At 36.4% G+C, this 24,868-nt stretch overlaps 1 protein-coding gene across 1 annotated transcript in view; it reads left to right on the top strand.

Annotated features, from left to right (window-relative positions):
- Window positions 1-5,897: 5,897 nt before the first annotated feature.
- Window positions 5,898-24,868, top strand: part of itgav (integrin, alpha V) — a 39,104-nt gene continuing 20,133 nt past the window's right edge. The window contains exons 1-11 of the mRNA XM_079821630.1: window positions 5,898-6,381; window positions 7,492-7,628; window positions 11,463-11,554; window positions 15,669-15,783; window positions 16,119-16,180; window positions 16,744-16,789; window positions 19,508-19,630; window positions 19,833-19,877; window positions 20,594-20,637; window positions 20,732-20,788; window positions 21,194-21,246. Of these exons, the coding sequence (XP_079677756.1) occupies window positions 6,215-6,381; window positions 7,492-7,628; window positions 11,463-11,554; window positions 15,669-15,783; window positions 16,119-16,180; window positions 16,744-16,789; window positions 19,508-19,630; window positions 19,833-19,877; window positions 20,594-20,637; window positions 20,732-20,788; window positions 21,194-21,246 (941 nt within the window). The 5' untranslated portion in view covers window positions 5,898-6,214. The remainder of the gene's footprint in view (window positions 6,382-7,491; window positions 7,629-11,462; window positions 11,555-15,668; window positions 15,784-16,118; window positions 16,181-16,743; window positions 16,790-19,507; window positions 19,631-19,832; window positions 19,878-20,593; window positions 20,638-20,731; window positions 20,789-21,193; window positions 21,247-24,868) is intronic.

A 24,868-nucleotide genomic window follows, 5' to 3' on the forward strand; every position in this document is an offset into this window, starting at 1 on the left:
ACGAACATTCAACTGATGACAACTTGGAAATGTCAGTGGAAGACAAAAAATTCCTCAAGATGGCTGAAGAATCTATTCAATTGCAAGACAGGCATTATAGTTTAAACTTACCTTTCAGGATGAAGGACCCAGTCATGCCCAATAACTACCCAGCGGCAGTACAACGCCTCTCAAGTCTTCAAAGACGATTTAAAAGGAATGAACCATTCAAAGCAGAATATATAAACTTCCTAACTGAAGTAATAAATAAAGGACATGCAGAAGTAGTGCCCCAAGAGGAGCTGGAAAGATCTGATGGCAAGGTTTGGTATATTCCACACCATGGTGTATACCATCCCAAAAAAGGAACTATCAGGGTAGTATTTGACTGCGGGGCAACTTTCCAAGGCACATCTTTGAATTCAGAACTACTCCCAGGTCCAGATCTGACCAACACACTGTTTGGTGTTCTCACAAGATTCCGGCAAGAGCCTGTTGCTGTTATGACAGACATTAAGTCAATGTTCCATCAAGTCAGGGTGTCCAAGTCTCATGTTGACTTCTTGCGCTTTCTTTGGTGGCCTTATGGTGATCTCAGCAAAAACCCTGTAGAACATCGTATGGTGGTGCATCTCTTTGGTGCAGTGTCTTCTCCAAGTTGTGCAAATTTTGCATTAAGACAAACTGCTAAAGACAACAGAAACTACTTTTCACCTAAGGTGATAAACACTATTGAAAAGAGCTTTTATGTGGATGATTGTTTGAAAGCAGTGCCCACAGAGCAGGAAGCAGTGGAGTTGGTGAAGGACCTCACCACACTTTGCCACAAGGGTGGATTTCATCTCACTAAATGGGTGAGTAACAGCCGCAAAGTACTCTCTAGCATTCCAAAGGAAGAAAGAGCTCAGGAGGTAAAGGAGTTGAATTTGGACAAAGACAAACTACCCGTTGAAAGAACACTTGGTTTGCTGTGGTGTGTAGAAAATGATGAATTCAAGTTTAACATTATTGTTCAACAAAAACCTCATACCAGAAGAAACATGCTATCAGTCATAAGTTCTATCTATGACCCATTGGGTTTCCTATGCCCCTTTACGTTGCCTGTTAAGTTACTTCTCCAGGAATTATGCAGAGGCAAACATGGATGGGACGAGGAGATACCTGCACTGACAGCAAACAAATGGACAAGATGGATTGCTGACTTGGACAAACTAGATGACTTCAAGGTGTCTCGTTGTGTAAAACCAGCGGGATTCGGGGTGCCAACACAAGCTGAGCTGCATCATTTCTCTGATGCCAGCGACAATGGATATGGCACAGTAAGTTAGGCTGACCACTGACAAGAACAGTGTGCATGTTTCATTCATGCTAGGAAAGGCTAGAGTGTCGCCTCTCAAGCAGATTACCATACCACGCATGGAACTTGTTGCGGCTGTACTTGGGGTCAAAGTAGATAAGATGCTCAGAAAAGAATTAGAGCTGAATCTCAACAGTTCAACATTCTGGACAGACAGTCAATCAGTTCTCAAATACATAGCCAACGAACACACTAGGTTTCGTACCTTTGTAGCCAATAGAGTAACAACCATCAGAGAGAACACCGAAGTATCACAATGGCGGTACATTAAAACAAACCAAAATCCGGCTGACATAGCTTCAAGAAGAGGAGTAAGTGCCAATGTTCTGGCAAAGCATAAAGAATGGATAAATGGACCAGAGTTTCTGTGGAGGGCAAAAAAGGAATGGCCTCAGGACTGTATGGAATCCAGCTCACTCTCGCCAGATGATCTGGAACTCAAAAAGACCTCCATGGTGTGCAATGCTATCATCAAAGATGATGAGAATCCCACAAGCAAGCTACTTGCCTACTTTTCAAGTTGGGAAAAGTTAAAAAGAGCAGAAGTCTGTTTTTTGAAATTGAAAAATATCCTTCATTCAATCAGTTCAAAAAGGAAAAAGATGAACTCAAATCTCTGCATAAAAACTAGAAGCCAGAACAAAGTACTGTGTGAAGAATTTAAACGTTTCAAAGATACACTTGGTGTACAAACTGTCACTATGGAAGATTTATTGCAGGCAGAAAGAGCCATTGTAAAATTCTGTCAGAGACAAAGATTTGCAGAGGAGATTACAAAGCTCAAGGCAACACCTAGTGGTAAAGGTGTGAGTAAAAACAGCAGTTTATACAAACTGGATCCCATATTGGAAGATGGAATTTTGAGAGTGGGAGGGCGTCTGAGCAAGTCAGCAATGCCTGAGGAGGCCAAACGTCCAGTTATCCTGCCAAAGGATACTCATGTCTCGTCTCTAATTCTACGACACATTCATGAGCAAGTAGGACATGGTGGCAGAAATCATGTTTTGTCCCAACTCAGGAAAAGGTTTTGGATTATAAATGCCAACTCTGCAGCCAGAAGCATCTTATCTAAATGTGTTGTATGCAGACGTGTCAGAGGAAAGACAGGGCTACAGAAGATGGCAGATTTACCACAGGAGAGACTTAGAGCTGATTTACCACCATTTAGCAACGTGGGAGTGGATTACTTTGGACCTTTTAAGACCAGAAGAGCAAGAGGTCACATAAAAAGGTATGGTGTCATCTTCACATGCATGTCAAGCAGGGCAGTACACCTAGAAGTGGCGAATAGTCTAGACACAGACTCTTGTATTAATGCCCTAAGACGCTTCATATGTAGGAGAGGTCAAGTTAGACATGTACGTTCTGATAATGGAACAAATCTGATTGGAGCAAAGAACGAGCTGCGCGATTCGCTGGCAACTTGGAACCACAGCAAGATCCAAAAGGCCATGCTTCAAAAGGAAGTGCAATGGAGCTTTAACCCACCAGCAGCATCACATCATGGTGGAGTGTGGGAGAGACTAATCCGCATGGTGAGACAAATTCTATATACTATCCTGCAACAACAAAGTCTTGATGATGAAGGGTTGCAAACACTCTTTTGTGAAGTGGAAGCCATTCTAAATGGTCGTCCTATTACATACTCATCAGACGACAGTAACGATTTAGAAGCATTGACTCCCAACCATATTCTGCTTCTGAAATCCGATGTCAGCCTTCCACCTGGATCATTTCAGGTTTCAGACTTGTACATCAGGCGAAGGTGGAGACAGGTCCAGTATATGGCTGATCTTTTCTGGAAGAGGTGGACAAGAGAATATGTATCCTTGCTTCAAGAGAGACAAAAATGGATGGTAATAAAAGAAGCTACAAAAAAGGAGACATTGTTATGGTGGTGGACAAAACTGCTCCACATGGTTCTTGGCCGCTTGGAAGAATAATAGAAGTCCAGCCTGATAAGAAAGGATTGGTGAGACAAGTCAAATTGAAAACAAAAACTTGCATTCTTGAAAGACCAGTGACCAAACTCTGCCTCTTACAGGAAATGGAAGAGGACAAACCTGTAAATGAATAGTCAAGCCATATTGGATAGATTAAAAGATAAGTATTCACTTTTATATATATTATATTGTAAAACACTTAAAGTGTAAAATGATAGTTGTAATGGCTCCTTATTTGTTTACACATTTGAATTGGTGCTAAAGGCCCAATTAGGGGCCGGTGTGTAGGAGCCATATTCATTTTTTGTTTCTTTAACTTTAATTTGCTATAAATATTTTCCAATTAGTTATTATGTTTTCTTAGTGTGTGCTCCTCCTGCAGGCAATGGGCGAAATTGATTGTAAAGGCTGTAACTCCAGTCCAGCAGGTGGTGCTGAGACCAGCGCAACAGTCATTGACCGCGAGATTGAGTGTGAAGGAACGTTGGAAGCATGTGTTGGAGTAACACGCTTATAGGACTTATGTTTGTTTTGTTTATTTACCTTTTTTGAACAATAAATATAATTTAAAGGCATGCAACTGGAACAGCTCATTCTTTTCGAGTCAAGACGGATCAGCATCACCACAAAGGGTACAAAACCATCAACAAAGGCTGGTTTTTACCAGTACAGTATTTTATAATTTGTTATTCCAGATATTCATTAAATATCTTGTTTTTGATTTCCACAAATCTTTATGTTTATATTTCCTTTCTTACTTTATAAACAAACACAGTTTTTGTATTTCTACATCAATTTTACATACATGGGTCTAAAATGACCCGCATTCATTTCCTATGTTATTTCAATTATGGCTGAGTTGAATGAGACTTGAAACTTGAATGAGCTCCTGCAACTGTAAGGCACAGACATTTCAAAATAAGAGTCAATGTGGATTTCGAGCTTGTTTGTAATTAAAAGTCACACATTATATATTCGTTTTTGGTTACACAATAAACTGTATTTAATTGAATTCCCATTTAATTCATAGTCAGGAGGAAAGACCAGTATTTGACACATATTCAATAAGTATAGGGTTATAATAGTTAACTAAAACCATTAAAAAAAAAAACTTCATTACTTGAAATTAAATAAATGTTAACTGAAATTAAAAAAATAAATAAACTTATTTGAAGCTTTAGCTTAACCTGATATGGCCTACTAACTAAAACAGAAATACAAAGTTATAAAAACTATATAGATGTTTTTAAAAAACAGCTCTGTTTCGTGTATTTTTTATGTCAAAAACAAAATTATGTCAAAATGTCAGTTCAAGTGCTTAATGTATTACAATTTAACTAAACTTATTAGATTTTAGGAGACTAAATCTACTGTAGATATAGTCGACTTAAATCTTATGATATTTAGTCGACTAAAACTAGACTAAAACTAAAAACAATTCAGGGTTACTAAAATATGACTAAAACTAAATGGCATTTTAGTCAAAAGACTATGAGTAAAACTAAATAAAAATTAGCTGTCAAAATTAACACTGTTGCCAAAGACAGAAAAGTCAGCAGTTGGTGTTCCCAGTGCACCAGGCCTGTGTGCAAGGAGCACAAACATGTAGTTGTCATTTGTAAGGCATGTAAGCACTGAGATGGCAATCTGAGATGCCAACGTACCAGTGTGATTTCATTTTGTTAGTTTCCTTTTCTTTAATTTGAGCACATTCACCACAATTCAATTCAATACAGTTACATAACACCACAGTTCAATTTCAGTGTTATCGGTTTTCAGTGATATGTGAATGCTATGAGACAAAGTGGCAAATAAAATATTTCAAGTGTTAAATGTGTTGGTCTAAATAACTGCTAAAATGATTCATTTAACAAAATGTTGTCTTTATTCTTTTGTTCTATCATGCTTGCATAGATGGGTAATTTTTGACCCATATATGTAAACTTTATGTGTAACACAAAACCTAGGAAAAATTAAAATAATTGAAAACAAGATATTTTGAACATTTATGGATCATGGAATTTATAGATCATGGAATATTAAATTCTTAAATAAATTGATTTAAAAGAAAAAAAAAAAAAAAAAAAAAGTCCAGCCATGCATTAAATAACAGGAAATGAATACGGGTCTTTTTAGACCCATTTTGTGCATTAGAAGGGGTTTGCATATAGCTTGTGCATCAAAGGGTTAATCACGATTAATCGATTGCCCAGCACTAATATAAATATAACACATTTTTCTTAAATATATACATGCATGAATGTGTATTTATATATACCTAATAAATATAAACCGCACACACACATATATTATGTAAACACAAACTTTTATTTTGGATGCGATTAATCATTTGACAGCACTAGGTCGTTTTATTGTTGACTGAATTGAATACAAATAAAATATTATAAATTCGTGCCGTTCTTAACACACGTTGGCGCTGTTTAACTAGTTCTACATAAGGTGAATACTTTATAAAAACAACGAATTACTCTTGCCTGGAACGATTTTATAGCATTTCTATAATGGTTATCAGTTCATGCCCATTTAAGTCATGCAGACGATGCCCGCTGATGAAATCTGCGCGGAAGTTTTTCGTGACGTCACCGTGACGTTTCAGTAGGTTGGATTATTTTCACTTCCTGTTCAGTGGGACATCCCGCGGCTCCATCCGAGCTGGACTACATCAGTGTCCCTGTGTCCTACTTTAGACTTCTGCTTCCATTTTACTGGACAGGCTGGAGACGGACGAGCTTTATTGCAGCGGCCCTCCTGGGATAATGTAATGGACGTTTCCGTGAATTGTTAGTGTGAGTGTTGCGGTGATTGTGTTATTATGGAGAGCGGAGTCAGTGGCGATCATATGTGATCAAGACGTCCACCCACCCACAAACAGCGCGATCTCCATCTACTCTCATACTCTACAGAGACTCAAAACATGGGCAAACATCAAATCCGCTGTTGGCTTTGGGCTCTATTGGCTCTTTTTTACTGCAAACGGGCACTTTCCTTCAATCTGGACATTAGTAAACCTTCAGTTTTCTCTGGACCTCCAGGAAGTTACTTTGGATTTTCTGTGGCTTTCTTCAATCCTGATAACAAACAGTGAGTAGATGAAGTTGTGTGTAAACTTTGTGAGCTGGAGATCTACAGACAAACTTGTTTGGATATCAGGCACCTACTTTGTTATATAAATGTATTAACACGTTATAAATTCTATTGTTTATTGATGGACTAGAATGTGTGTATGTGTAGTCTCTCTCTCTCTCTCTCTCTCTCTCTCTCTCTCTCTCTCTCTCTCTCTCTCTCTCTCTCTCTCTCTCTCTCTCTCTCTCTCTCTCTCTCTCTCTCTCTCTCTCTCTCTCTCTCTCTCTCTCTCTCTCTCTCTCTCTCTCTCTCTCTCTCTCTGCATGTACATGTACAGTCGTGCTCAAAAGTTTTTCACACCCCTTGCAGAATCTACTAAATAAGAGGGATCATACTAAATGCATGTTATTATTATTATTATTATTTATTTTATTTTGTACTGTCCTGAATAAGATATTTTACTTAAAAGATGTTTACATGTAGTCCTCAAGACAAAAATGTGTAAAAATGACCTGTTCAAACGTTTGCATAGTCTACCCATGATCTTAATACTGTGTGTAGTTACCTGGATGATCCATGACTTTTGTTTTGTTTTGTTTTGTTTTGGTGATGGTTGTTCTTGAGTCCCTTGTTTGTCCTGAGCAGTTTGTCCTGCCCAATGTTTTCCAGCATCTTTTGCATATTTGAGCCCTTTCCAGCAGTGACTGTATGATTTTAAGTTCCACCTTTTCACACCGAGGACAACTGAGGGACTCAAACACAACTAAATAAAAAAAAACAATTCTAACATTCACAGATGCTCCAGAAGGAAGCACGATGCATTAAGAGCCAGGGGTGAAAACTTTCTGAAGAACAAGCTATATTGTACTTAATTTGTCTTCCGGGGAAACGTAATTATCTTATGGGGCTTCTGAAGGGTAGTGCTAAATGAAGAAAAAATATATTTAAACCAAATAAGAAAAATTTGGACATTCATCCTGTTCGGCTCATAATGAATCGTGTTTCCTTCCGGAGCAGCATGTTTGAAACTTTTGAGCATGACTGTGTAAGAATAGTAATAAATTATATATCATTTTTAAAATTGTGTTTATTGTAATCATTAATACTCATTTTACCCTCCGATTCCAGATTAAACATACTGGTTGGTGCACCCAGGGCAAACACATCTGATCAAACCCCCTCTGTAGTCACTGAGAGGGGTGCTGTCTTCAGCTGTCCTTGGCAGAAAAGCGGCTCATGCACACAGATCGAGTTTGACAGCACTGGTAAGACTCAGCACTGTGTTTTCAGCCATCATAGTGTATTCTTTGCTCCACCATGCTGTTATTTAAAGCTTTTTCTGTGTATTGATTCACATTGCGTGCTAGTGGAAGAGCTTGGGTTTGTCAGCGTTATTATAGGACCTTCTGAGTAGCCCGTGGCTCTTTAATGATTTATTGGGTTATATATCAGCTTTGCTCTAAATATTTTCAATAGATGGAGGAAAAATATCAGAAGAGGGAGTCTGGAGTCGTTTCAAGGCTCTTCTAGGATTGTGCGATTTGTTTTTACAACGTTTTTTGAATTCACATGCTTGGCAGTGTCCTACAACAGACAATGGAGTTTCTTTACCATTCATGAAATTTGTGTGCTGGCCTACTAACTAAATTGCAAATGTACACAAACAATCTTCACACTAATAGGGCTTTGTTCAGCCTTATATATACTTGAATATAGGCATGGTTTCTTGTGCCAGATCTCATTGGCATTCAGTGGCGGTTATAGAGTCTTGCCTGATTTACCCTGCCAGCCAATTAGATTGGTACAAGAGGAGCTACCAGACAAACAAAAAGGTCTTCAGTTGGATTATCTCAGTGTGTTTAGAGTTCTCACCAACAACTGAAATACTCCTCTCTGTGTTCTTTTCACCCTTAAAGAAGTTCTTAGGAAAATAGCCATGTATTGAATAGCTTTAATTAATGCTGTGCATCTATGGGCAGAGTAACATATGGGAGCTTTTTTCTAACATTGAATAAAACATTTTAAAAAGTAATTGCGGCTTTTTATCTCGCAATTCTGACTTTTTCTCACAATTGCATGACTTGCACTCGCGTGTTATAAATATATATATATATAATGTTTTTTTTTTTCTCAGTTTATATCACGCAATTCTGACTTTTTTTCCTCACAATTAACACATAATTGTGAGTTGTAAAGTCAGAATTGTGAGATATAAACCCTTAGAATTGGATTTTATAACTCGTAACTGTGAGTATATATCTCAGAATTCTGAGATGAAAAAGTTGCAATTATCTTCCAAATAGTTTTATTCCTTGGCGGAAACGAGCTTCCATAGTAAGCAAGTTTGGAGTATAATGTTTAGTGATATTTTATGAAAAAATAATAATGTATGTATTTTATTTATTTGTTTTAAATACCAAACCAAATGGAATTTGGAAACCATTATTAATGACAATTGCACTATATTTATTTATTAATTTAAATACCAAACAAAATGGATTTGGGGGAAGAATATAATGATAAATTACCTCTTTTTTTGTTGTAAAAATGCTTTACAAATATATATATATATATATATATATATATATATATATAGATATATAGATAGATAGATAGATAGATAGATAGAGAGATAGAGAGATAGATTATATATATATATATATATATATATATATATATATATATATATATATATATATATATATATATATATATATATATATATATATATATATATATATATATATATAAAATGTATATATATATAAATATACACTGCCTTGAAAAAAGTTGCTGTTTGGATTTAAATCGGAAAATGCTTAAGAGTCAATGGTTGGATTATTATTGCTGTGATTTTTATGTTATGTTCTAGCATGTATGTTTGGCAACAGTTCTTCTAACCCTAATTGATGGAGTGTGTAGTTTTTCATTTCTTAAACAACCATGTAGACACATCATGGCCATATTCCTGGATACTTATAAGTTTGTCTGAATACTTTTTGAGGCCACCATATTTTCCTAGTCCTTCGAGATTTTTAGTTGTTTTCATTTGCTCTCTTTGTGCACTGCAGTTAGTGTAGTGTTTATATTTGTTACTTAACAATCACTACTGCACGAAAGAATCTTAAACATTCTTCTGTTAAATAGCTGCCTAAGCATAACCGTGTCCTGACATGTTTTTACTGTGAATGACGTGCCTGTACAAGAGTGTTCTCTGTGCTGGCTGACCGGCTGACTGTTTGAGGAGCAGGTAAAATCTAGATTAGAGAGAAATGTCAGAAGTGTGAGATGGAAAACACTGCGTATGTTACAACATTTACAGGGAGTGCAGAATTATAAGGCACGTTGATTTTCTGATCATATTTTTTTTCCAGGCACATTTGACCAATTCCAAACCACAGTAATCCTAATTTTAGTTCATTTTAGTCCATCCTGAAGTCCGTTTTGCAGAGATGGACTAAAAATGAACTCCCAAAACGTACTGCCAGATTCTGGAAGATGAATTCTTCAAACAGTGGTACTAGAGGATGTGGTGCTGGTCCTTCAAGAGTCACTCTCAACCCATCTGTCCATAAAGCCTATAAAAAAACCTTCTTCATGTATTTTACAACACTTCAGCTTATGATTCTTATCTAGTGGGGGTCATTTTTTAGGATTCTTTACCTAACTGAAGTCTCTGAGATCCTGACACCTTGCACTTCTGGAGACTCCAGGTAGGTTGCAGCTTTGGAAAATGGTGGCGCTGGAGACTAAAGGGTTCCTGATGGTTTCACCCTTAATTCTTCACCTTAATTCTTAATTCTTTTGCAGTTAACAGGTGTCTTTTCTTCACCACCTGTTTTTGTCTGACCCTGCTGACCCAACGAGCATTTCACTGTCCAATGGTCATGCCTTAACTGCAATGTCTAGTATTGCATTAGTATTGCATCCTTCTCATGGGCATTTAATACTTTTTGACTTTTCAGTCTGAGTTAAATCTCTTTTTTGGCTCAATTTATCTGTAAAAGAAAACATGCCTAATAATTCTGCACACCTGAATATAAGGTGATTTTCATTTCCAGCCTTCATGAACAATTATATATCACTTATACATTATTAAATACTAAATCAATAGTAGTTATTAGGATTACTGTGGTTTGGAATTGGTCAAATGTGCCTGGAAAAAAAATATGATCAGAAAATCAACGTGCCTAATAATTCTGCACTCCCTGTATGCTGAACTGTCACAGCATGGTTACACAACTGTGTTTCCACTGGGCCTCTGTACCGTCAACTCCCCTTTTGTGCTGTTTGGCAATAATTAAGTGCTTAATTCTAGTAAAGCCTGGGTGTTGTTGACCAGCTGTATGACTGTGTTGACCATGAGAATCACTGGGAAATTCCCAGATCAGTAGCACAGACTGATGAACAGCTGGGGCTTCCTGAGGCTGAGACTGTGGCTGAGATGAACCAAGGCCACAGGGAAGGAATATCTTTTGTGTGTGTGTGTGTGTGTGTGTGGGATCATGCAGACCTAGGAAAACTTTCAAGCACAACTATTTTTGGAAATGTTTACAAATCACATTTGAAATCTTTTCATTCATTTTGATTTCTACTAGGGCGAATATTGGAACTAGAGAATGATTTCATGATTAGAATGATGTCAGAACATTTTTATAATTAACAAATCACTGACCTTTCTGCTGAAGCTCTAAAAACACCTTTTATTCACCATGTTCTACAAATTATCCATGCCTTGCATGTCTGTTTATGAAGTCGTTTTGCTAATTTGATTATGTCATGAATAGATTCAGCTGTCGGTGTTCATGACCTTGGATTGAACTTCAGATGGTTTGGTAATGAAGAGGCTGAGAGAGTGTGGCGTTGCGTATCAGCTCAACTTTTTGATCTATGAACTCGGATGCTTCTGTCATATCAGACCTTTTGAAATCAGCTGGAATTAGAGGAACACGCCAGTAGATGAGATTGTAGTGATTGGAAGAGCAGTGTAGTTCACTACAAAGGACACGATGACAGTCCGATGAATCTAATTAACTGACTAACTTTCCTTCTTATCTCTTCCTTTCCCATTCCCCCTTCCTCTGACGTTCCCATCACAGATGACAGGAAACATTCCAATGGACAGCAAATGGAGTTTAAGTCAAATCAATGGTTTGGGGCCACTGTGCGTTCCTCTGGGGACCATATTCTGGTGAGTGAGTCAGGGTGCACGTGTAGAAATTTGTTTTGAAAAAAGACTGAAAAAAAAAAATATATATATATATGTGTGTGTATGTGTATATATTAGGGCTGTCAATTAATTTTTAATAGCGATAATCACACTCTTGTTGTGTGATTAATCACACACTTATCGTAAAATTATGCATAAGCATATATCTCATTAAACGCATTCATTTTGTCATCATTTGCTATATCCAACAAAGTAAACAATCAGAAAACTGTATTTTCTGCAAGCTTCATTGGAGACTCCAAATAACCAAATATAAGGAGTACATATAATTCTATTATATAATGAATTTATACACACCTAAGCATCCATGAAAAAAAAAAACATTACAGAAAAAACGTTACAGAATTCACAGTGTATATTATGTGTTTATTAAGTAACAACAACAAGATTTTCATTTTAGACGAGTCAAGCTCCGATACTGAACAGGATCACACGGAGACGTCAAACTCCTAAATCAAACGCTTAAAGACTAAGACTGCATAAACCTACGATTACTAATCACAACAACGTACACATGACAAATCAAACATTATCCTTCCTGAGTGTGTGTGGAAACAACGCAAAGGTACTGTGTCTGTACATGAATGCAGCGTGCGATCAGTGATCTAGAGCGCGCACATACATGGTTTGTTCATTGTGCATCAATATAACTGACTCTCACGCGCTTACTGTACGACACCAAAATTGCGCTCTTCTGAAACCAATCGCAGAATACGGCAGAGCTCGTGTTTTAAAAGGGTCATGAACTGCGTTTTATTGTTTTATGATGTTTCCTGGGGTGCACTTATAATGTTGTTTACATCAAAAATTGTCATAATTTATAAATAAAAGGCATTTTTCCTACCCTGATTTTAGCCCTCTGCTCTGAATGCTCTGTTTTAAGGGGCGTGTCTGCCGTGAGACTTCAGTGTAAGCGCCCATTGCTGTGATTGGCTGACGTCTTTCCATTTGAAATAGTATTACTCTCTCTTTTAGCTCGTTTTTACTATTACAGCTCTCATGGTTAACTAATCGGGAAAAGTGTTGAATTACATTTAGATCTATGGCATTATAATAAGGTCGTGGCATAATAAGGTTGCAGTGATGAACATTGTAGCCGATCACAGACATGTTGAGCGCATGAAAGCTTGATCTCATCATTGCAACTCAGATTTTGTACACTAACGAATGCTTTCATCTTCCCTAACAGTGCAAACGTAATATAGTTAAGAATAGATATTCGTTGAATAAAACGGGAGTCACTGATAAACTCTTGCAGTTTGATTGAGGCGCTGCTCCAATGATTGCAAAGGGAGCTTTCTTTGATCGCTTTCTTTATAGAATTTAATCACTGTTAAATAACAGATTATTTTCATCATACTAAGAGAAACAACGCAAGTTGACTTTTAGTCACTGGTTTGATTTACTGACACACAGACAAAGAACGTCTGACTACATGAATCATTACATTTCAGATCAGGCATTAGAATGAACACAGTTACTTACATGTTGCATTACTGTCGAGCCCAGGCACTGCACAATATTTTGTAATCCTCAATGGCATGTTTATTGCTTGGTAGCTCGATCTGGTTTAATACTAGGCCTATGTTACATGTGTGAATCGGTGGGCGGGGCTAAACAGGCAGTGGTGAAGTAGGCGTTGATCTTTTGCAGAGGCGGTGTTTCACCACACGATGACGTCACAGCCTGGCACATTTTGAGATCGAGCGTTTGCTGGGCCTGGTGTCAATAAAAGCTTTTCTTTGATTAACAAGGAAGTTTTCAGCGCCAAAGCTTACAGGATATTCTTATATCAAGATGAACTTTTGTGAATGAAAAGTTGATTTCTCAATTCATGACCCCTTTAAAGCAAAGCAAACATTTGAATGAATAATTCACTAAAAACGCAATGCGAGTCTCTATTCCCTCTGATATTTCTGATGTAATCAGCCTGGCCTTCTTTACATTAGCGCTGTTTTGGACTGTTTGAATGATTTCGATTACTGGATCACTGAAAACTTTCCCAGAGTTTTACGGCTTAAAATGGCCTGGTCACAAACAGAGAAGCAGAATCGGGTTAAAGAGTTAGAATGGAAATTTCCTCCTACCAGGATTACAGGTGCTTGTAGATGCTCAGTGTGATAAAATCCCGACTTCTAACATCATCTAACTGCTTGATGAAAATTACGTTAATGGCGCAGCTTCACATAATACTTTAATTTATTTGCATTAATTTAAATTAATTGCATGCGTTTTGCGTTAACTAGTTAACGGTGACAGCCCTAATATATATATGTATATGTATATATCTGTGTATATTTTATAAATATATGTATATATGCTTAACAAATGTATTAGACCCCCTGTCATAGTAAAGAGAAAACACAAATATTTTAGGAGTCTGTAAAAAAAACTTGTTTAAAGCTAATAACAAACTTAAACAACTGTTATTATTTGGTTATTATTCACACATAATGACCAAAAAAACTGAATATTTTGCGTCCTTTGTCCTTAATAACAGCTTGCATTGTTTTTACGCAAGTACTTTTCCACAGTCTCTGTTGTTATTGACTCCCAAAGAGTTTCTAATTGTTCCCAAAGACAAATTTTCTCAATAGGTTTCAAGTCCGGACTTTGACTTGGCCAACTGTGACTAAAGAGCTTACACATACTGGTGGATTAATTATAGAAACATAAAAAAAAACATTTTGGTAATCACCAACCCTGTTAGTTTAGGGCAGCTGTGGCACAAACCTTACAATGGGAGGTGGTCTAATACATTTAAGTACTGTATCACACAAATCTTTTGTAAAAACAAACTTTTATTTTTAATCGATTTAACAGCACTAATATGTATGTATGTATGTATGTATGTATGTATGTATGTATGTGTGTATATATGTATATATATATATATATATATATATATATATAATATATATATATACATATATACACACACATTTATTTATTTATTTGCTTTGTAATAGTTTGAAACTATGCAGCTTTTATGTAACTTTATGATAGCTGTACATTTATAAACAGTGATTCTAATGCTATTTATTTATTAGTTGAATTGTTTTAAATTTTAATCTACTTTTACTTATGCTTCCAAAATCTCAGGAGAATCAATCAGGAATCAAGAGGAATCGCAAGTCATTTGCACAATTGTAACACAAACTCGTCTGTCATATTTATATTAGCTGCAAAATATCACACAAGTGATGTTCCATCAACTGATCTTTTACACAGGGTTCCTATGCAATTTGAAAAAGTATGGAATTTTTTATGTGAGTAATTTCCAGGTCTGGAACGTATGAAAAAATATTTGTTACCAGACTATTTCCCCTATTCAGTTTTCTAAAATATAAAATAATTTCTAAAAATAAATGTATCATACGAGCAGAGTGATGAAATCAAATGTTTAGTGATTGTCGAACACGAATGAATGAATTCAAGGCACACATTTTTGTGATACAAATCTCTTTTGAACTTCACTAAACCAATGTGCGTGTGCCACTCAAACCAGCAACAGATACAGGATCAAACGATCAATTAATTCAGGCTATTCTTTGCTGTTTGGTGACTGTGCAACATCAAACCACGACTACAGTATCAAATCAATGTGTCAGTGAATATATATGCAGGTTCTCATCATGTAATCGCATGTTATCAAATCGAGAAAACCAGTGAAAAAGGGAAAATGTTTACAGATGATTGTACTATATACCAAATAAAATGCTGTATTAACCATTTATGTTAAATATGGTCTGAAAGTCTACTGAGTGGTTTGGAAATTGAAAATGTGTAGGAACTCTGTTTATATTGACCCCGGAATGTCCTTTTTGTAAAGCCCTGTCATATATTATAGACTCTATATTAAAGAAAATCCTTAATTAAAACAAATATTCTTTATTATACTATATTGTAAGAAGCTGTAAGAATCTTGACTTTCAGTGCTGATATGGCACTAAAAATAAATACGTTTAAAATAAGTCGTGCTGTAATATATGTCAGCAGATATTCCTCAGCATATGATTTAGAAGAGCATGATTGCTACTCATGTACTGATCAGCACATTTTTCTCTCTTTTCAGGCATGTGCTCCTCTCTACCAGTGGAGCACGTATGGATTCTCAGAAAGAGAGCCTGTCGGGACGTGTTACCTGAAGAAAGGCAATAACATTGTGGAATATTCGCCCTGCCGCTCTAGTATGTACATGATCACAGCACTTTACCTCACCTCAGGCTGTTTAAGCTTATTGGGTCATATAGTCTCCCTCAGAAATGTCTTGACAGATTTATGGGATATCATACTTGTGTTGTGCATCATCTCTCACACACAAATGGTTTTAAGACATGTCTGAGTTAGTTTTTTCCTAGTCGATGTGCCAGTTGTCATATGGTTATGACAGTTCCTCTGACTGAAGTTTGCCTTCCTCTATCTCACCTTTCCTTCACGTTGAGACTTCCTCAAAATAATTTCAGCTTGTTGCGAATACATGAATGACTTTGATATTATTATATTTTATATTTTCTTTCATCAGGCTCAAACTCACCTGAGGGACAAGGATTTTGTCAAGCAGGTTTCAGTGCTGACTTTGTGAAGGTATTTTTTTCTCCACAGAAATCTGCTCCCTTGTATATTTATTTTTTAATATATAAAATATAGCCCCAGAAATATAAAGGCACTTGATGTCTGACTTTCATTACATCATAAATACAGAAGTTTTTATTTAGTAGGCTCACTTGAGGACTTTAGTAAGATTAGTTTTATAATTTTTATCATATGTAAATGTACAACAATTTTAAACTGCTGTATTTTTCAGTTTTTTTGTTTGGTTTTTATTTGTATTGTATTTATGTATCTCTTGCCATGAAAGCTTAGCTGCAGACATGGCATTAAAAGTTATACTACTTTTGCTACAAAATATACAAACAATTAATATCAACCCCACTATATCTGATATTTTAGCATTTTGGACCTATCACATTTAATTTTCTGAAATGTTTTATTTGAGAAGTGGGCTGGTGCTTTTTCTTGACAACATTAATAACACAATTTGTTTTGGATAGTTATGTCTTTTTATTTTGTATATGCTGATTTTAGCTTGCTGTGTATATTTATGTTATTGCTGAATGTACCAATACATGTTTTTATGTCTTTTTCAGAAGAACCGTGTTGTTATTGGAGGACCAGGAAGCTTTTATTGGCAAGGTAAACTTCGTTTTATTTTATTATCCTTCTGTGAATTTGAAACTGAACGGGGGAACAACAATGTGCTCTGTCAGGAGTTTTTGTGACTGAGAGAATGTCTGCTGTGTCTTGCTTCCAAGGTCAAGTTCGGATTGACACAAAACAGGCTAGTGAATGTTTGCGCTACCTCGGCAATACTTGTTTAAATTTACAATTGTGTCCGGTCCCCGCCTTTGAGAGAAATGCTTCTCAGAAGAGAGGGAGCTGTTCTGAAGTCAATAAATAATGCAGAATCATATGCTGTCTCCTGCAGTGAAAATGAGTTTGTGGTTGCATTGAAATGTTTTGTGTTGCGCTGTGTGATGTTGAAATGGTTGTTTACTGAGTTGCAGCTCTGTTATGACCTCATAGGGTGGGGTCATGTTAGGAACCGTGCCCAGAAAAGACATTAAAACACATCTTTCATGAATTCCATGACCTGCGGTGATCGTTTTAAAAGTTCATTTTAAAAAGCTTTCTAATAGGTGTTGTTGTTTTTTTTTTTATATGTTTAGTTTTTCTGCTGAGTGTCTCTCTTTTGTGCTGGTATGATAATTATACTCCCTGCTGAGAGTAAAATGCTTTCAGAAATGTGAATGTGATGGTGTGATTGATAGAGGCTTAAGCTAACCTTGGTTAGGCTTGAAGTAAATCTTTATTTTGGTCTGTTTACATTTGTTAATGAATTACTTTATTATGACATTCGTTTTATATAACAGTGAGATTAATTAAATACATTTTATGATGCCGTGTTAGAAAAGCTATTGTACTGTAAACTCTAAAAAATGGTTAGGTAAAAAAAAAAATTCTACATAACTTTTTAACTAAATATCTTATGGAAAGTGGATATTTAAAAAGTAGTATTAAGCTAATTATTTAGCTATGAAAAAGTAACGTGGGGGACTTCTCAAATTATTTTATTTATTAAATTATTTATTTATTAATAATGAAAAAAATCATAAATGTTTTTCAGTACATTTAAATGAATGGATTGAAGGAAGTGATTCACTGAAATGAATTAAACTAGAGGCCATTTAAGGACATTGTGTTTGCGTCACACTTTTTTGCATCAGCTCGCACAGTGGTGTTAGCAATATAGTCTGACACAATTTTCTTTATTGATATGCTATTTTGTTAAATCTGGTCTTGTTAAAACAATTCTAGTTGCTAAAAAATAGCTACATTATTTTGAACAAACTGAGCTCCTATTGCACTACTGAGGGTGTGTTCACACTTGGCAGTTTTGGTTAGATTAAAACGAACTCTGGTGTGATTGCTCTCTTAGTGCGGTTCATTCGAGTGTGAACATTGCCATTCGAACCCTGGTGCGCACCAAACAAACGGAGCGAGACCGCTGAAAAGGTGGGTCTCGGTCCGCTTCCAAACAATGGTGCGGTTTGACAGGAATTTGAATGCAACACGGACGTCCCAAAGACATCTAAACAAACCAAAAACAGGATGTAATGTCACCAAATGCGACCCTAAAAAGGACTGAATGGTCAAGCATATCTTTTTTTTCTCGTTATAGGGGCTACGTTGCCCATTAGAGTTCGGTACAGGCTTTAGAAACACTGTCTCCTTGCAGCGTTTAGACTTTTTATATTCTCTTCACAAGTTCTCAGCTGGTTTAAATTCCATCATATGTACATATGCACATATAACGAGTGCATTTAGCCTAGTACACAGCCTTGTTTTGGATGTTCAGTAAAAAAAACAAAAAAGCCGCAAAGTACTTGATTTTTTTTTTTCATTAGTTACTGTGTTCTTAAATTATAGTGTGAATGCTTAGCAAACCAAGACTAAATGTATTCTTGTTTTGGTTCAGACTAAAAGAACCAAGCGAACTCAACTACAAGTGTGACCGCACCCTGAAAGTTGCATCATGACTTTCAGTGAATTATTCCATAACACTCAATGGGTGGGTCACACCAACAAGGATTAATCTTAGATATTAAATATTAGGCGATCAAACGGACAAGGCGGAGCTGTCAAGAGTGGAGATAGTCACTCCACCAATCATGACAGTTGTTTGTCTTAAGTTATGCTGCCACAATATACTACATTAATTGATACTATAAATATATTTCCAGGCTTATGAAATCTGCATGCGCTGTCGCAATGTTTTCATTACAAGTTTATTTAGGCTACTTTATCGGCAAGAGCTGTATACTTATGTCAGAGAGAGAGCTTCTGGTGGTCAATAAAGAAGGAAATTGAATATTAGTATTGTTGCTGTCAATGGCGAATCCATCATGGCGGCGAAAACTAATCGTAAATGGAGGTTTTAGTCGCTGGTTCTAATCCGCGATTTGTTAATCTGGGTTTAAAATTAAGTGGTGCAACACAACTCGGTTTAAAATAAAGCCTAGATCAACAAATCCTAGATTAGCTCTAAACTGATCTTAATTTAATCCTTGTTGGTGCAACCCAGCCAATGTCTGTAAAGATTAGTGACCATAAAAATAATTTGTTGAATGTTTTTACAATTAATGTTTACATGTATGCATATATTGGCACTGCTTCTTTCTGTTTTTCTTATCACATGTAGTTAAAGATAAATTTGCAAAATAGATGTTAAAGACATCTATTACTTGCACACCACATTTCCAATGTATTTGGGATAAAAAAAATAAAAACATCTCTATTTGTGTAAAAGCTATTCGTGTTCTCCTAACTGTTTTTCTTTTCTTCTTTTTCCAGGTCAGCTGATCTCAGATGACATCACTGAGGTCATCAACAGATACAATAAGGAGTTTTTTACTCCTTACGGTAACCAGTTATCAACCAAGTCAGCCGGGGCTCAGTATGATGACAGTTATTTGGGTAAGCCTTTTTGCGTCTTTTGTTTTGATGTTTCGAAGTTGTAATTATTTTTTTGTGGTTGTTTATTTTTGCACCGTTACCTGTAAATCAGGAGTACTCAATATAATGGGTTGCACATGTAATGAATGTTTGGGTGCTTTTAGTGTACAATAAACCAGCAGAAATGCAGTGCAGATATTTATGTCATTTGATTCTGTCTTAGGTTACTCTGTGGCTGTTGGTGATTTTAATGAAGATGGTGAAGAAGGTAAGACATTTCGATATGATTTAACATTACATTATCGTTCAAAAGTTTGAGATCCAAAATACTTTTATGTAGCAAGGACACATTTAATTGATCAAAAGTAACAGTAAAGAGGTTTATAATGTTACAAAAGATTTGTGTTTCAAATAAATGCTGTGAACTTTATTCATCAAAGAATCCTGAAAACATCTATTGTGGTTTTCACAAAATATTAAGCAGCACAGCTGTTTTCAACATTGATAATAAGAAATGTTTCTTGAGGAGCAAATCAGAATAATCTCTAAAGGATGATGTGACACTGAAGACTAATGATGATGAAAATTCAGTAATAGTTTACAATTTAAAATGTATTCAAATAGAAAACGATTATTTTAAATTGTAATAATATTTCACAATATTACTGTATTTTATTTTATTTTATTATCAAATTTGAGCCTTTTGTGAGCATAAGAAATGTTTCAAAATATTAAAAAAATCGAATTGACTGCAAACTTTTAAATGGTTGTGCAATTTTAGGCAACCCACAACCATGAGTTGTCAGTGTCTTGATTGAGCTGGTCTGACCTCTAAATACCAGCCCCATAGCATTGCAAACTGAAGTAGTGCATTATGGGAATATCTTAAGTCAGATTTTTCTATGTAAATGGATCAAGAAGCTTCACTGCTGAATGAAAGCATTGTTTTGTCCAACTCATTTGTAATTCTTCCTGGCTCTCTAGATTATGTCACAGGAGTTCCTAGAGGGGAGAAGGCTCTCGGTTATGTGAGTTTAATACTATTTTTGGTCAGAAAAAAAACCCCATAAAAGTGATGCAACCCTGCTTGAAACAGCTCTTTGCCTGGTTTTGTCTTGTTAGGTCAACATTTTCAATGGGAGGAACATGGAGTCTATGTATAATTTCACAGGCACACAAGTGAGTGTTACAAAAAATGTACACCTCTTATACGAGCAGTCTTGCCTGTGAGCAGCCTGCAGGTCACATGACATGCCCAATCTTGTGGTCAGAGTTAAGTTCAACATTGTTTACGAGCGGAGAGTTCATGTCCTAAATCCACTCCCACATCTGCAAGCTATTGACAGCAGTGTCGCCAGCACTCAAGAGTGAGGGATGAAAAGAGGATGAGGTGTTGCGTCAACAGGCCCGGGTTTTAGTTTTTTTGTGATTGCTGCAGTTGTGATACATCAACAGTTAAGATAGAATCAATACATGATTGAGTCCAAGCTCAAAAAATGAATCTATATTATGTAGGCGGCACCACCAAAACCAGCCATAATAATAATAAATAATAATCATTTCTTCTTTTTCTGTTCACTTTAGATGGCTGCTTACTTTGGTTATTCTGTAGCAGCTGTTGACATCAATAATGACAGGTAAGTGATGCTCTACACTTTGCTGTTAAATGTTTTCCTCACTGAAGGGAGGTTGATGATTTCTACACGCATAAACAAGTTTCTTTCAACAAAGTCCATTTATGGACTAATGGATACTTTAAATCAGTGTTTCTCAACTGGCAGGTCATGGCCTCGAAAATGTGTTGCAGGTCGATATTAAGTGAAAAACTGACGGCTGAATTCAGTTTTTGTGAGTCAAAAGCACTCTTAACCTGGCCTTAGCGAAATCAAGATCACAGACATTAAAGGGACAGTTCATTCAGAAATTAGAAATGTCCTCATTTACTCATCCTCATGTTGTTCCAAACTTATATGACTTACTTTCTTTTGTGGAGCAAAAAAAAGATATGTTTCAACCATGCCATACAATGAAAGTCTGTGGGGTCTAATAAAATATTAGACCAAAACACACTATCCTATTACTGTCCCTTTAAGGTTAAAGAGAATAATATCTTGCCCTTTGTCTTGTAAATCAAACTCAGAAAAAGAACAATTTGAATAAAATGTGTATTTTTATAATTGTTTCACTTCAATCAACCACAGTGCTCTGGAAACCCAAAACATAGGGTTATTGTTTTGAGCTTTTGATTTTGTTTAGATAGTTTTTACACTGTGATTGTTGTTTTTTTCCTCAGTGTTTTATAGCTTGAGTTTTTCTGTACGTTTTAGTTTTTAATTTAGTTTGGTAAAACTTTGTTTGAAAAATTTACATTTTCTTCCTATTTAGTTTCCTTTCCTTAAAGGGTAACTTCAGTGATTTAGCACTAGGCATTGTATCAGTAGAAACCCGGTAGTATATTCAAATTATGCTACTTTCCCCCCTCATATCCCCCTGAGACGAGAGAATTATGCATTTTATTTCTGGAAAAAATCCTTCTATGACGCAAATATCGTCATTTTGCGTCATCGGAGGATTTTTGGCAAGAGGCTAAAGACTACAGCCAATAGATGGAGCTGTTCCGCATGTTATCAACCCGCCCATAGGGGAGAGAGCTCAGGCACAGAATGTAAGACACAGATGGCCGCACAGACATTCATAACGGATCGATGCAGAGCAAAGTGAGTGTTTCAACTTTTCAATGAATTCCTGTGATAGTTTAGCTTCCATATGCGATCAGAAAACATGCCAGACTGGCGCTTAACGTTACCTCAGCTCAGCTCTTCGTGATGAATGAAATCTGACACTGCTGCGTCTGTGACATGACTTTCGTTCGGCTCACTCATACTTTAGTGAAAAGACACGTTCAGTTTTTACTTGTAGTGTTTATTCTCTAACTGAACGAAAGGGTTCATTAAAGGGTTAGTTCACCCAAAAATGATAATGAAAATTCTGTCATTAATTACTTACCATCATGTCGTTCGACACCCGTAAGACCTCCGTTCATCTTCAGAACACAAATGAAGATATTTTAGTTGAAATCCGAGGGCTCAGAAAGGCCTCCATTGGCACAATGCACGGTACACTCTCAAGACCCATAAAAGGTACTAAAGACGTCGTTACAAAGTCCATCTCACTACAGTGGTTCTACAATAACTTTATGAATTGACGAGAATTAGTTTTTGTGCGCAAAAAAAAACTAAATAACGACATGTATAGTGATGACCGATTTCAAAACACTGCATCATGAAGCTTCGAAGCGTTATGAATCATGATTCGAATCGCGTGTCAAACCGCCAAATTGCTGAAATCTCGTGACTTTGGCGATCCAAACCGCTGACTCGACTTACTGATTCATAACGCTTCGACGCTTCATGATGCTGTGTTTTGAAATCTGTCATCACTATATAAGTCATTATTTAGCTTTTTTTTTCTCACAAAAACTATTCTCGTCGCTTCATAAAGTTATTGTAGAACCACTGTAGTGAGATGGACTTTGTAACGACGTCTTTAGTACCTTTTATGGGTCTTGAGAGTGTAAAGTGCATTGTGCCAATGTAGGCCTTTCTGAGCAATCGGATTTCAACTAAAATATCTTCATTTGTGTTCCGAAGATGAACGGAGGTCTTACAACATGAGGGTAAGTAATTAATGACAGAATTTTCATTTTTGGGTGAACCAACCTTTTAAGAAACTAAATGCATTTTGACAGGAAAAGAAATGTCATATTTCAGTAATTTGCGATTAACCTAGATTAACTCTGAAAAAATGCATTTATTTTATTTAAATTTATTTTAACATGTACATTTTTATTTAATTTAGTTTACAATATAATACAATATAAGATCAAGAATAAAATGCTTAATCCATTCTGTGTTACCTTATTCGGTGTTACATCATTCTTACCTTATTTGAGTCGTTCTTACTTGGAGGATGTTGTTCTGATGTTGTTGCAAGACTGATCCTCTGCCAGAATCATCGGGTCAATCTGCTCTTGTCCAGAATCAGGTGGTTTGTCTTCGTCTGGCATCTCAGCTGAGACCTGTCCACTATCGGTGACCCTACCAGTAGTTGTGAAGTACCAGTGGCGTAGCTCTCAGCATCACTGATGCACACAAGCCCTCACAGCACATCAAGCTGCAAACCGTGTGAGAGACCCTAACCTACCCTAACCTAACTGCTTAAAAACAACCGCTTATCAACCAACCGCTCAAAATGTCCTGATGACCCATAGCGGAAAAACAATGCACGGAAAAACAATCAGAAGAGTCCGGCAACTGCATAACAACACGCTTTAACAACCACGCAGAAAACCTTAAACACATGTCAAGCAAAGGAAACCATCCAAAACATCCCAACAACCATGCAGTAAAGCACCAGAGACCAGAACAATCTATGAACCGCATATCAACGCATCGACAATCATCAGAAACATCCAAACAACCTCACAACAATGTGCAAATAACTTGCACTACAAAATAAAACTTACTCATAAAACTAAACTTGCTCTACAAAATAAACATATTCATAAAAATATAAACTTACTCTAGAACTATGTACAGTATTTATGCTGCGTTCCAGGCAGATTTTTGAGCCCGTAGATTACAACTTCGAACCACGACTCACGACTTTGTAGTGTTCCAGGCAAAGTCACGCCAAATTGCCTGAGCGCAAGGAATTGTGTGGTAGTTAGATGTAAACAAAGCATGGCGGACCGTACGGGGCTCATGCTCATTTACAATCATTTCTATCGCCAAAGGTGCTTACTCCTTGCTTATTTGAGGGAAACGGAGGAGAAAAACGGCGCAGACGGCAAGAAAAGCTGTTATACCTTTTATTCTACGTTATTTGTATATTTGTTTCATAAACACTGCATCCGTAGGGGCTGCCATTGTTGCTTCGCGGGGTATGTGACGTCAAAACTTCAGAAACAGTTGTGATGATTTCAAATATTAACTGGAGCTGCTGGACTGACAATGTTGAGGCTCATTTAAATGTAAACAAGTCTTGATATCAGCATTAAGTCAATTAGAGCAGCATGAGCTCTATGTACTAGATGCTTCTCCAATTACCATTATCAACTTAATTTACAGTTTCATATATGTAAATATATTCTTAGTGTGTGTCTGTTTGTAGTGGTGTCTGTTAGGCCAGCATCTCTATTAGGAACTGCTTGGGACTGCTCTGCTAGTTGTTCATAAGAGAATATGTGCTTTTGAATGA

The sequence above is a fragment of the Gobio gobio genome, assembly GCF_949357685.1.
Source record: "Gobio gobio genome assembly, chromosome: 7".
In the NCBI taxonomy this organism is placed as follows: Eukaryota; Metazoa; Chordata; class Actinopteri; order Cypriniformes; family Gobionidae; genus Gobio; species Gobio gobio.